This window comes from Ceratotherium simum, chromosome 12, assembly GCF_057802395.1.
Source record: "Ceratotherium simum simum isolate JZ-2026a chromosome 12, ASM5780239v1, whole genome shotgun sequence".
NCBI classification, from domain to species: Eukaryota; Metazoa; Chordata; class Mammalia; order Perissodactyla; family Rhinocerotidae; genus Ceratotherium; species Ceratotherium simum.
The window spans coordinates 18797135-18810910 of record NC_141911.1 but is presented as its reverse complement, the minus strand read 5'-3'; the positions used below and the strand labels follow the sequence as shown (position 1 = coordinate 18810910).

At 34.1% G+C, this 13776-nt stretch overlaps 1 protein-coding gene across 1 annotated transcript in view; it reads right to left on the bottom strand.

The window, feature by feature from the left end:
- LOC101391083 (putative ATP-dependent RNA helicase DDX60-like) overlaps positions 1 to 13776 on the bottom strand; it is an 87813-nt gene that overhangs the window by 74025 nt on the left and 12 nt on the right. The window contains exons 2-7 of the mRNA XM_087437257.1: positions 13018 to 13207; positions 8703 to 9044; positions 6913 to 7029; positions 6099 to 6260; positions 3181 to 3339; positions 794 to 935 (exon numbers count right to left, since the gene is read on the bottom strand). Of these exons, the coding sequence (XP_087293383.1) occupies positions 794 to 935; positions 3181 to 3339; positions 6099 to 6260; positions 6913 to 7029; positions 8703 to 9044; positions 13018 to 13207 (1112 nt within the window). The remainder of the gene's footprint in view (positions 1 to 793; positions 936 to 3180; positions 3340 to 6098; positions 6261 to 6912; positions 7030 to 8702; positions 9045 to 13017; positions 13208 to 13776) is intronic.

Here is a 13776-nt window from a genome sequence, read left to right as displayed (position 1 = left end):
CTATGGTAGTGTTTTTCTTTAAATCATTTTGTCTTCAAATTTAATAGTGGACTGTAACAATTACAATCCTGTTCCTTACTAAATAATGCTAATGATGAATATACAATTATTCCCTAAAATAATGAAGAACAAAATGCCACGTATAAGCTTGCAATTTTTAAAACTAAGTAATTAAGAAACAGATTTCTTGAGAGTTTACAGAATATATAGAGGATGAGAATTTTTTAAAAACTAGTAATGGTTGCTAAATTTTACGCAACTGGTTTATTCCAATGCTTGCCACCTAAGGGAATTAAATCTCAGAGATCAAAAAAAACTTCAATAATGTTCACTTAGGAAAAATATGTTCAAAATGTTTCACTATTATTTGAATATACAAAACCAGGCCAGATAATTTACTCTAAGAAAATAATTCAAAGAAAAACAAAACTTACATGTACCAAAATATTTAATGCAGCTGTACTTGTTTTTAGGAAAAATGAAATGAATCCTTAAACGTTCAAAAATAGTAAAAGGATTATATTAATTGCAGTAAGTATTATACAAAGTCATGCATCCATTTAAATGAAAAATACAACTATCAATATTATACCATAACATCAAATTCAATTTTTTGAATAATACCGAGTGAAGAGAAGGCAGAAAATGTAATAAGTATGTACACATACAAAAAAAAGTTTGCAAGATACAAAAATGTTGCTGTGGTATATATTGGAAAATTTAGAAGGGTTTTAAATAATTTCTGTTTACTTCTTATTTAATGATATAATGTTAATACATATTAAGGTACTACCTTGAGTATTTTCAGTTTCATAGTAAAAGGCAATATTCTTTAACAAATGCTCATCACATAAGTCAGAAAGAAGATTTAAATTCAGATTCCAACATTCAAAAATGTTCAGATTTCTCAAAATGAAATATTCACACCACTTTTTCTGAAAATTGAAAATATAACATTATTAGCAATAAAAAGATTAAAAATGAACTGAAACCAACTCCGAGAAAAGAGTTACCTACACTGTATTTTATAACTGTCCATTCATTGCTGAATATTCCAATGTAGATTCTGCACCCCACCACTCTACTGAAATAGCTCTTAATACAAATAATCACCTTTGACTTTCATGTCATTTAAAGTCACTGAATTTTCTCTCCTCAACATCCTTATGTTATCTGCAGAATTGGACACTATAAGCCATGGCTTCTTTTTTGAAATACCTGATTCATCTGACCTCTAAGATAACATATTCTCCTGGTTTTTCTACTTAACAGCTCCTTTTCAGTGACTTTTTCTAGTTCTTACACTTTCACTTGACCACTACATTCTGGACTATCTCAGGACTCCGAACGAAAATCTCTTCTCTTTTTACTCTGATTTTTCCCTATAAAAATGCATAACTGGCATCCTGTCCAGTATTAACCATAGGCTAATGAGGCCCTAATCTATTTCTGGCCCCAAACACATTTAAACTGCCTACTAGATAGCTCCTTTTGGAAGCCTCATTGCCACCATTTCAAACTCACTATTTCCCAAACTCATTATTTTCCTCCCCAAAATGTTCTTCTTCCAATGGCAGCATTCACAGTTGGTTGAGCTAGAAATCTGGAAATCATCTTTGACTCTTCCTTCTCCCTTATGCCTCATAACCAATAATTTAACCTTGTCAATTAGTTCCACAACCTAAATAACTCTTGCATTCTCCACTTCTATTTATTCTTATTGCTACCAACTTTCCCCATGTTACCCTCATCACTTACTTATGTAATCACCTAAGTGGTTTCCTCACCTCTACCCTTGGATGTCTATAATGCACTCTATGCACTACAGCAAAAAGAACTTTCAAGCAAAAATGTCAATTACAGCTTGAAACCCTTCCTAATTTCTCATTATCCTTATGATTCCTAAATCCCTCACAGAGCCAAAGAGTACTACAGGAGTTTTCTTCTACCTAGCTCTTCAGCCTCACCGTCTTTCCTCCTTTCTAGCCACCCTAAACACACCTCAGATCCTAGGGGATTGCACATGCTATTTCCTGTCTTGAAAAGCTTTTGTTCCTCTCTTCCTCTAGCTAACCAATCCTCATCCTTCAAACATTGGGCCACTTCACCTCTCTTCACTTCTTCAAAGAAGCCATCATAACCAGACTATTTAAATCTTTTCATCATTAGTTTCCAAAGCATCCTTTAGTTCCCTCCTTATATCCATTAGCACATTTGTAATCATTTTATTGGTTATTGTAACTATTCAATACCTGAATTCCCTGCAAACTGAAACTTCACGGAAGAAGAGTGGGGAGATGTGTTTGTATAGTGCATACGCACTGATTAAACATGTGTGGACCAGCTGCCTGACAGATTGGCTATAAAATACCTTTGATGACAATTTGACAATATGTATCAAGATCCTCAAATTTTCCAAGCCTTTTTGACCAATAATCCCATTCACCATTTTAGGAAATCTATTCTAAATATTTTATTCCAAATTAAAAAGAAAACCTTAAACATAAAACCTTTCAAGACCAGCAGCATTTACAATATAAAACCTGAAAATTATGCTAATGCCCCATAATAGGGTAGCTGTTATGTAAACTACAATACCATCACTCAAGGAATATCTAATAGCTATAAAAATTATGCTAAACAGGACTGTGAAAAAAACAGAAAAACCTTTAAAATAAAATAATACATAGTATATATATTATGGTTGCAGCCATATAAGAAACAATCACAAAAAATCTAAGCCCTAAAATAAAAGAATGGAAGAAATATAACCAAAATACTAATAGCATTGATTTGAGTGGTGGACTAGGAGTACATGTTATCTATTTTTCTTTAATTTTCAAATTTTCTTTCATATAAAGTGCTTTTATAATAAGCAGAAAAAAGAAATTCATAAATTGGTTCCCTAGTTCTTCTAAGAACAGTATACAATGTCAACCAATTTTCTGTGGTTGATAACACAAAAATATGATCTCAGAAGAAGGAAGAAAGAGGAAGGCTCTCATGCTTCCTTCAAACGGACATATTGTGGAAAAATGGAAGCTGTTGAAACTAGGACCTGATTGATTTATCAGCTAATTAGATTTGGCATTATTCCAATATAAATCTATTTTTAAAGGTGATCATGGTCTTTATCTCTCATGTCGAAACAAAAAATAAACTAACAGAAAGTACGATTACCATTTTTAAGAAAGTACAGACGTTCTTAATCCAAGGAGAGATGATGACTCGAGAACAAGCTCTCTGAGAAAGAGGTAAGCGGAGTTGAAAGGCCAGACAGAGACAATGCAGTCTACACAAATCTTCTGCCTCCTGCAGGGGTAGGCAATTACTGCTCACCTGCATAAAATAAAGAAAGTGAGCTAGAGAATAGCAGACTATGGAAAGAGCATATAAATAGGCAGCATCACAAAGTGGGCAGCCATGTGACTCCTGGAGAGGAGTCACATGTCCTCATACTCTTCAGACTACATTTTTAAGAAAGTCCTCTTCTTCATACATAAGCTGCATCTATACAGAAGAGGGGCAAGAGAGAGGGAAAACTCTTGCCTTAGCTCACATAAAGCATCTCTCAGGATTTTTAGTTAAGCTAAACTTTAAATGAGTTGATAGCAAAGGATGTCATTGACCCAGAGACCTGTGCATTTATGGAGCCCCACATAAAATGCTCTACCATTTCAGAGCATTAACAGTAATCTTGACAAAACTACGCCATGTTCACAGTGAGAAACCCAAGATGAAAACATATCTGAAAAGCATGTTAAATGAGAAATGGGAGAAGGAAATGGTCATGTTTAACTTCCGGTGGCAGATACTTCAAAACTATTTTCAAATATGTAAAGGGTTATCACATGGAAGGTAAATAAAACTTAATCTGAGTATCTCCAAGGGCAAAATTGGAGATAATAAATAGAAATTACAGAGAGATTGATTTGGCCTTGATATATTCATTTTTTTTATTAGAACCATTAAAAAAATCATGTGCTGTCATATGAAAAGTTTTCTCCAAAGGCATTTAAGCAAATACTGGAGGAGGATCAAATGAGATAGTGGGTCCTTTCCATCTCTGAAACTGTGTAAGAAAGAGGGAAAATAACCAAATATAAACTTAGGCAAGAAATCAAATTTTATACCCAGAATCCTAGGTTCCATGCTATTTCCACTTGCATCATGCTTCAACTCACAGCACATCTTCAGCATACCATAAAAGTGAATATATTAAGATAATCATAATATTTAAATATGCTCTTAAAAATCAGGAAATCATGCTGAATATTTTAGAGTCTCCTAAGAAAAAGGTTTTAAGTTCTGCATTTTTTGAGAGTTAATCTTCAAGTTTTTAGAAAACTAAACTATTCAAAACCATAATTTTAGAGGAATCTACATAGCTAGGATCTAATATATTATATGCTAATTAAAAATTTGGTGGTCCTGTGTCTCCTATCTTAAAAAGACTATTGCATAATAATTCAGAATCTGGGCTCTGGAAATAAGAGTGGCTCCAAATCTAGATTTGCCCTTCATTACTTCATTCAAGTCCTTCATTAAAGTCAAGACACTTTAAGAGTCAGTTCTCTTATGTGTAAAAGTCAGAAGTAACAATACGCTTTCTCAAAGGGTATTTATAAAAATTAAATGAGATCATACATGTAATAGAGCTAGAATATGCTCAACACATAGAAAGCCCTTGATAAGTGTTAGCTATTATTAGCTATTTCTTCATAATATCCCAGCTCTGTTAACTGAAAGCAGTTAGTTAGCACACGTTATACATTCAATAAATATTAGCTGATTCAATGAATAAATATGCCTTTTCAGTTAACTAAATAACCAAACTGCAACTCAATCAAATCTAAACAAAGGAAACAATCAAGAAGGAGTAAGCACAAAAAACTCACTGCAGTTTTCCTGTTCTCCGCTCTCCATGGTACCCCTAGCTTTTTCTTTGATTTTTTTGCTTGAGCAATTAGAAGGATGGTGCTGCCATTTACTGGGATGAGGAAGACCAAGGAAGGACCAGGTTTGAGGAGTCTGGTTCCAGATATCTTAAATTTCAGATGTTTACTACATATCCAAGTGCAAATGTTGAGTAGGCAATTGGATATATGTCTGGAGTTCTAGTAATTTCACAAAGACATTAAAATTGCCTTCCAAGGTATACATTATCGACTGGGTAAATGTGTCTATTTCTTCTCTCTACCCAAACCGCATAACATATTACCAAACACAAAGTAAATACTTAGTGAAAACATGCTGATAGATTTTTAAAATTGACAATCCCCTCCCATAGAATACTAACTCCTTGAGCCCTGTGAAGTCACCATTTTTTTTAGAATGGAGTTTTTTTTAGCCTAGCATACACCAATATCCAGACTGAGACAGCGTACAAAATTTTCTGTGTGTGTGTGTGTGTGCACATTCAAGCAGGAACGCATATTTAATAGAGAGAAAATCCAGGTTCATCAACAGATTCTTAAGGGGCCCTATGAGACAAAAATAATTTTTACAATTCAGCATCTCTCCAGCCTGGGTGACGCTAAAACACAGTAACAGAAATATTCTTTTAAGAAGGCAGTTTAACATAGTGGAACTGTCACAAGCCTTGAGGCCAACCATCCTGGTAAAAATCCAGGCTGCCTTTTACCCTGTGACTTTAGGTGTGTTACTAAAGTCTCAGAGTCTCAGTGTCCTGAAAGGGCAGAAGAAGGTAACAATACCTACACTGAAAAGTTGTTGCAAGGTTAAATAACATCAAATACATAAAGAGCCTGAAACACAGGTACCTAGTGGGTTCTCCACCAAAATTTGCTTCCTTTCTTCTTCCTTGCGTTCTCTAGTGAGAAGAATTAGGCTAGATCAGTTCTAAGTGAAACATCAGATAATATTTTTTGAACATTGTTTTCTGATAAAAACATGAAATTATATAACAATATTTCCTATAAACATTCTAATTTTTCCCTCTTTTAGTACTTAATACATATAAATTAGTCAGAGGGAGGAGCTAAATTCCAAATTCCAAGAAAATGGTAGTCAGAAGCCAAGAGTATTTCAAGAGTAGAGAACCCTGGTGTTGCCCAATGAAGTTATATCGGTCACACCTGATGAATGTTGGTTTCCTGACCAGAGGCTGTGTTCTTTTTATTTCCTAAAAAATGATAGTACATTTTCAAGGATAAGGAACATGAAGTAACACACACAACACGCCTGATGTCTGATCCTTCTGGCCACAGGTGCTGAAGCAGAGACATAGTCTGATATGCCTGTCAAAAAAGAAAAATTTTCTCATGTCAAATGACTTAGAAAGATTTTTTTACTCAGAAATATTCTTACTAGAAGAAAACACAAGGGCAAAATTTGTATAGATCTAATCACGTAGAACTCCAAGTAGTGGAATTATGGATATTCCTTACTACTTTTCTTTATTTTCCAAATTCTGTTATGCAAGTCACCTTTTTCCATTTGAGGATCAGAAAAAAGCAAAGAAGAGTTGCTTTTAGATAGCAATCCATAATGATAAACAATATTATAAAGCATCATTTGAGGAAGTATTGAGGAAATTAGATATGAGGTATAACTAATTTCTCACTTTGAATTTTTATATGGCAAATAATATCTTAGGGCTCTTCTCAATTAGAAAAATATGCAATAAAGAAGCAGATTATCACTGCACTAGCTGCCACAAATTTCTAGTTTGCCAGAGTCTGTATTAAAATATGGTTCCCAAAAATGAACATTAAATTGCATATGCCATCTGATCAATTCAAGGTACACTAAGAGCATGAATTCTTAGATTCAGATAGTATGCATGTACTAAGAAAGTATAAGGCAACCTTTCATCTTGACGACTCAAAATAGTTTCTCATATACCAAATTCCAGGAAACTTTTACTTAAAAAAATAAACACTTCAGTACCTCATCCATCATATCTTTCCATCTTAAACCCCCAAAGTGAGATGCTAATGCTAAAATCCTCCTTTCTTCCAAGTGTTGCACGAGGCTTTCATATGCACTCTGAATCACTGTTTCATTCTGCAAAACAGACAAAATCATATAAAAGATCGTAAATGAAATATCTGTCATTCCCAGCTACAAAAAAAATGAGATATTTGAATTCTTTACATGTTACAATGTACACTAACTAAAATCACCCTCATGAGTCTTTAGGACAATTTTGGTTAACCTCTGACAAACATGCATATGTCCTCTTTGTCAAATTAATTTTTATTTAAGAATATAATGGGTAGTTTTGGTATTATGACGTTTTCAAAAGTATAGAAAATAGTATGACCTCCGTCCACGTACCCATCACCCAGCCTCAACAATTAGCAACAAAAAGCCAATTGTAATGTTCATTCAGAGACTGATTTAAACAGTCCAAAGGGTGACTAATAAGATAACTTGTTTTAAGGAAGTGGCTATAGTCAATGAATTAGGAAAAAATTTTACAGAAAATAAAACCCTCAATTTAAAAAATAAAAAAGGTTATTCTTAAGAAGAGACCAAACAGGGTACTATTACCACATTTTTAAGAGTCATACTCTGGTATTTCTCAGACAAAATAGAGATTTACTGATAGCAGTACCTTCTCCCAACATGAAAATGAATTCTAAGTTTTAAAAAAAAATCTTGGAAATATTTTAATGACAGAAATAAAACTAAAGCAAATAACTAATCTAAAAGCATGACAACCATCCGCATGTCTCCAATTATCATGAAGGGTGTTTTTCAAAACACGATGAATTTTAATTGATTTTCACTACCATACTGCACATTTACAAGGAGATTTTCAAGCTCAAACAGAAAACAATGTGAGGTGACAATTCCCACAATTTGCTGCAATTAAGTAAAAACAAGAATTAGATTGAAAGACAATTTTTGATGAAATATTGAATGACTTCCATATAAGAATTCATTTTAAAATGTTAAAATTAAAAGAAAACTAGATTCACTCATAATATCATCAATGCATTTTTAACTCCCAAGTTTTATACAGCAATTGCCGTATAAACCTGTGTCAGATATACCAAAATAATAAGCATATCATGGAACTGAAATTCTAAAATGCTTTGAAAATTCTACAGACTTGATGACAATGTTAAGAAATGAAATAACCTCATTACTTCCTTCTTCATCAACCTTTCTCATTTCTCATTAAAGGCCCTCCACCTTTAATGTTAGCCACCTGAAATGTTAGCCACCATTTCAGTGCCTATCTTAAACACATGAACCTCTAAACAGATGGACCTCCAGGTAAACACATTGCTAGTTTTCTGTTATATGGGACACAGGATATCTCACGGGTTAAATACACAGAGGCTGGAGTCATATTTCTCTGTCGAAATCCATTGTCAATCTTTCATTAGGTACTTAACTTGAGCAAATTATTTCAATACTCCAAGTATTCTTTTACAGATGAGGTGATAATGCCATAAATAGATATGAATAGATGAATAGATATAATAATATCACATATCTCATAGGATGATTCTGAGAATTAAAAGAGATAATTCATGGAAAGGAACTAGCATCAGTGATTAATAAACACCTGTCATTATTATTTTTACCACTACTAAGTGTATTACCTCTTCTGAGCCTAACTATAGTAAGTTCCATAGAAAAGATGGAAAGAATATTGAGGTAAGTCATTTTGAGAATTAAAATAAAAAATCAGGACAACAATGAGAATTATTAATGTAAATTACCTCCTTAGAAAACTGTTTGTTTCTGCCTGTGCTTTGCATAACATATGCATGAAGTCTGAGAATATCAGATTCTTGCCCTGAGGAAAGCACAACATTGACTCCCATTTCCCAGGAGTGTATGATTAAGAAGTTAAAAAGGGACGTTTGTTGATCATTCAGGCCTTCCTCTGAAACTATCAGAAAATATGGATAACGCTCTTCCAAGAATAATTTCCAGTCTAGTGATAAGCATCTGGAAAACTCTGTTTGAACATCAATGCTAGTATTGTGTTGAAGATGGAGAATTAAAGCAGTTCTCAACGAAAGAAGTTCAGGAAAATCAAAATATGCACATTCAGCCTCCTGTGGTGAGAAAAAAAAATACGTTATTTTGAAATCTTCATTTAGTGGTTGTTAATTTTGTTAGAGAACAAAGGGATATAGTGTAGCCCAGCGATATAGTGCATATAGTGTAGGGGATATAGGGATAAAGTGTAGGGATATAGTGCAGCCCAGTGTAGCCCAATTGTTTTGTTCTGAATCATAGTCAAGGACTAGGCCCTTAATCCTTGACTATCATTTCACAAGTGTATGCCATAGGTCAAAATTTGGATTTAAATAAATTTGTCTTCTATATTTAAGCAGGCAAACACTACTTAGAGTACCTATCAATTTCATTTCTCACCTTCCAATTCTTTTACTCTCCAAGTTCAAAAGGGGATCAAAGTTGCAAGCAGATGGATATATTTTATCCAAAGTGGGAAGCTGATGTGGATCACTACTGATAGATAAAATGTAATGTTTCAAGTAATGTGTCTCCTCCTCTGTTTCAAGTAATGTGTCTCCTCCTTAAACAATGCAAGTCTTTAATCAGCATCAAAATTTCTATTTTTAAGTGAATTAGTCTAGATTGTCAATTACAAAAGAACCCTGACTTTTTTGTATACGTCAATTAGAACACTGCTTATACCCTTAATAACGTTATTAAAAAACAATCAAAAAAAAGACCCTATAAATAAAGATTGAACAGGTATACACCAGATTTAACAGTAAAACAATTGCTTCTGGGGGGTAGGATGGGGAAATTCTGTATTCGGATTGAGATTTGTTACAATTGGAATCCATTCAAATTGTAATTTTTAAAAGCCAAATATATTACCTTGTTGGGAATATTCAACATAAAGCAAATAACAAGAAGCATAGTGCCTCCATTGGATTTGCCATTCTACTGGGCTGTAAATAAAATCCCTGATTAGTTTTGAAGTCTGAAGTGCTTCCTTGAATTTAAGGATAGGAATCTAGAGAGTAAAAAGGCTGTTGATAAAATTTCCCCTCCTTCCTCATGTTCCTCGATGTCCTTAAAATAAACATTCATCATCACAAATAAAAATTAATTTTAGCTATCAACCACTTTTACTTAATGACATTTCCAGAACAATATATCTAAGAACAGCAGAATATATATTCTTTTCAAGAACACATGGTACATTCATCAAAATAGGCCATATATTGGGCCATAAAACAATCCCAATATTTTTAAATAACTGAAATTAGACAGAAATATTTTCTCTGACCACAACAGAATTACATTAGATGTCAGAATGATAACATATCTAGAAGAAAACAAGTACTTATACATTAAAATAACACTTCTAACAAATCCACTGTCAAGGAAGAATCACATGAGATATTACAAAATATTTCTAATTAAATGGTAAAGAAAAAACCAATAGATGCAAATTTGTGGTGTGCAGCTAAAGTAATGCTTAGCAGGAAATTTTAAATGTTCATAATAGAAAAAAAGAAAGCTTTTGACTAAAGCTTCCAATTTAAGAAGCGAGGGGGAAAAAAGAGTAAAAAGAAAAAAAACTCCAAGAGAAAGAAATAATAAAGATAAGAGTAGAAATCAATAAAATAAAATAAAAAAACAGACAAACAATGGAGAAAACAACAAAGCCAAAGCTGGGTCTTTGCAAACATCAACAGAATTGATAAACTTCTAAGAAGATTAATCAAGAAGATAAGAGAGAAGACACAAATCAGCAATACAAAGACTGAAAAATGGAATATTACTAAAAGTCTTCAGACATTTAAAGGAAAATATGAGAATATTGTAAACAATTTTATGCCAAAATATTAGACAATTTAGATAAGATGAACAAATTCCTTTATACATACAACTTACAAAATAAGAAGACTCAATATTGTCAAGACATCAGTTCTTCTCAATTTGATATTTAGATTCAAAATTATCCCAATCAAAACCCCAGCAAATTATTTTGTAGATATCAATTGATTCTAAAGTTTATATGGAGAGGCAAAAGACCCAGAGAGCCAACACAATATTGATGGAGAAGAACCAAACTGGAGAACTGACACTAGCTGACTTCAAGAAATACTATAAAACTACAGTAATCACAACAGTGTGTTGCTGGAAAAGAATAGACAAATAGATTAATGGAACAGAACAGAAAGCCCAGAAATAGACCTCCATAAATACAGTCAGCTGATTTTTGACAAAAGAGCAAAGGCATTACAATGAAGCAAAGATAGTCTTTTCAACAAATGGCGCTGGAACAACTGGACATCCACATGCCAAAAAAAAAATCTCTAGACGCAGACCTTACACCCTTCACAAAAACTAACTCAAAATGGATCACAGACCTAAATGTAGAATGCAAAACTATAAAACTCTTAGAAGAGAACATGAGAGAACACCTAGATGAACTTGGGTATGGCAATGACTTTTTTTTTTTGTGTGAGGAAGATCAGCCCTGAGCTAACATCCGTACTAATCCTCCTCTTTTTTTTTTTTGCTGAGGAAGACCGGCTCTGAGCTAACATCTATTGCCAATCCTCCTCCTTTTTGTTTTCCCCCCTTTTTCTCCCCAAAGCCCCAGTAGATAGTTGTATGTCATAGCTGCACATCCCTCCAGCCGCTGCACGTGGGACACGGCCCCAGCATGGTCGGGGAAGCAGCGCGTAGGTGCGCGCCCGGGATCCAAACCCGGGCCGCCAGCAGCGGAGCGCGCGCACTTAACCGCTAAGCCAGGGAGCCGGCCCTGGCAATGACTTTTGAGATACAACACCAAAGGCACAATCCATGAAATCATAATTGATCAGCTGGACTTCATGAAAATTAAAAACTTCTGCTCTGGGAAAGACAATGTCAAGGGAATGAGAGACAAGCCACAGAATGGGAGAAAATATCTGCAAAAGACACATCTGATAAAGGACTGTTATCCAAAATATACAGTGAACTCTTAAAACTCAATAATAAGAAACAAACAACTCAATAAAAGAAAATGAGCCAAAGACCTTAACAGATACCTCACCAAAGATGATATACAGATAGAAAATAAGTATATGAAAAGATGCTTCACATCTTATGTCATCAGGGAACTGCAAAATAAAACAACAAGATACTGCTACACACCTATTAGAATGGTCAAAACAAAAAACACTGACAACACCAAAAGCTGGTGAAGACATGGAGCAACAGGAACTCTCTTTCCTGGCGGGAATGCAAAATGGTACAGCCACTTCAGAAGACAGTTTGGTGGTTTCTCACAAAACAAATATACTGTTGCCATACGATTCAGCAATCATGCTTCTTGGTATTTACCCAAAGGAGCTGAAAACTTATGTCCACACAAAAACCTGCACACAGATGTTTATAGCAGCTTTATTCATCATTGTCAAAACATGGAAGCAACCAAGATGTCCTTCAGTAGGTGAAAAGATATAGAAACTGTGGTACATTCAGACAATGGAATATTATTCAACACTAAAAAGAAATGTGCTATCAAGCCATGAAAAGACATGGAGGAATCTTAAATGCTTATTACTGAGTGAAAGAGACCAATCTGAAAAAGGTATATCCTGTATGACTCCAACTATATGACATTCTGGAAAAGGCAACACTACAGAGAAAGTAAAAAGATCAATAATTGCCAAAAGTGCAGGGGGTGGGGAGAGATGAATGGGAAAAGAACAGAGGATTTTTAGGGCAGTGAAACTACTCTGTATGTATAATGGTGGATACATGTCATTACACATTTGTCCAAACCCATAGAATGTACAACACCGGAGTGAACCCAAATATAAACTATGGACTTTCGGTGATTATGATATGCCAACATAGGTTCATCAATTGTAACAAATGTACCACTCTGGTGGGGGATGTTGATAATGGGTGAGGCTGTGCATGTGTATGGGCAGGGGATATATGGGAAATCTCTGTACCTTCCTCTTAAGTTTGATGTGAACCTAAAACTGCTCTAAAAAAAAGCAAAGTCTTAACTAATAAAAAATGACATCTACCATCATGTATTACCTTGAAGAAAACTACGGCAAATTGTCCTCCATTACTCATAAGATCCACAAGATAGCATTCAACCAGGTAGAAGAAGTGGAGATTCTGTCCCTGCTTGAATGATTTCTCACATAGGCATGTGACAAGCAAGGAATCACCATCAATCACAAAAAAATTAGATTCAACAAAATCATTTAATAAACTGGAATACCTAAAATTAAAAACAGTTAAAATAAAGATTACAGATTACACAGTTTCCATGAGACATTGTTGCTATTGCTGTTGTGATGGTCGTTGTTATCATCAACAGCTACTATTTACCGAGTACTTATTTCATGCCAGGCAATTTGCTATGCCTTTTAAATATAATCTCATTTTGCCATTACTGCTGTCCTTCATAAGGAGATAAGACAATTACTATTTTATAATAAGGAAAATTAGGCTCAGAGAGGCAAAGCCATTTATTCAGTGCTAAATGACAGAGGCAGGATTTGAACAGGAGAACATCTGATTCTAAAGGCTGTTATTCCATGAGATACATCTCCCTGCTCCATAAACCTGATTGATTTAAGAAATAGTCTGGTCAGTGACAGCTATTGACAACTATAGGGAAAAGAATGCTTTCCCACCATCACTAAGCTGCTCCAAATAACTATATTGAATGATCACTTGTATGTATATCAGTTTATAGATTTGTGGGTACACAGAGCATAAAATTTCACAGCTCTTTATGTTTTATTTCAATGGTACTTATGTGGCTTTTGGCATTTCACTCAAAAT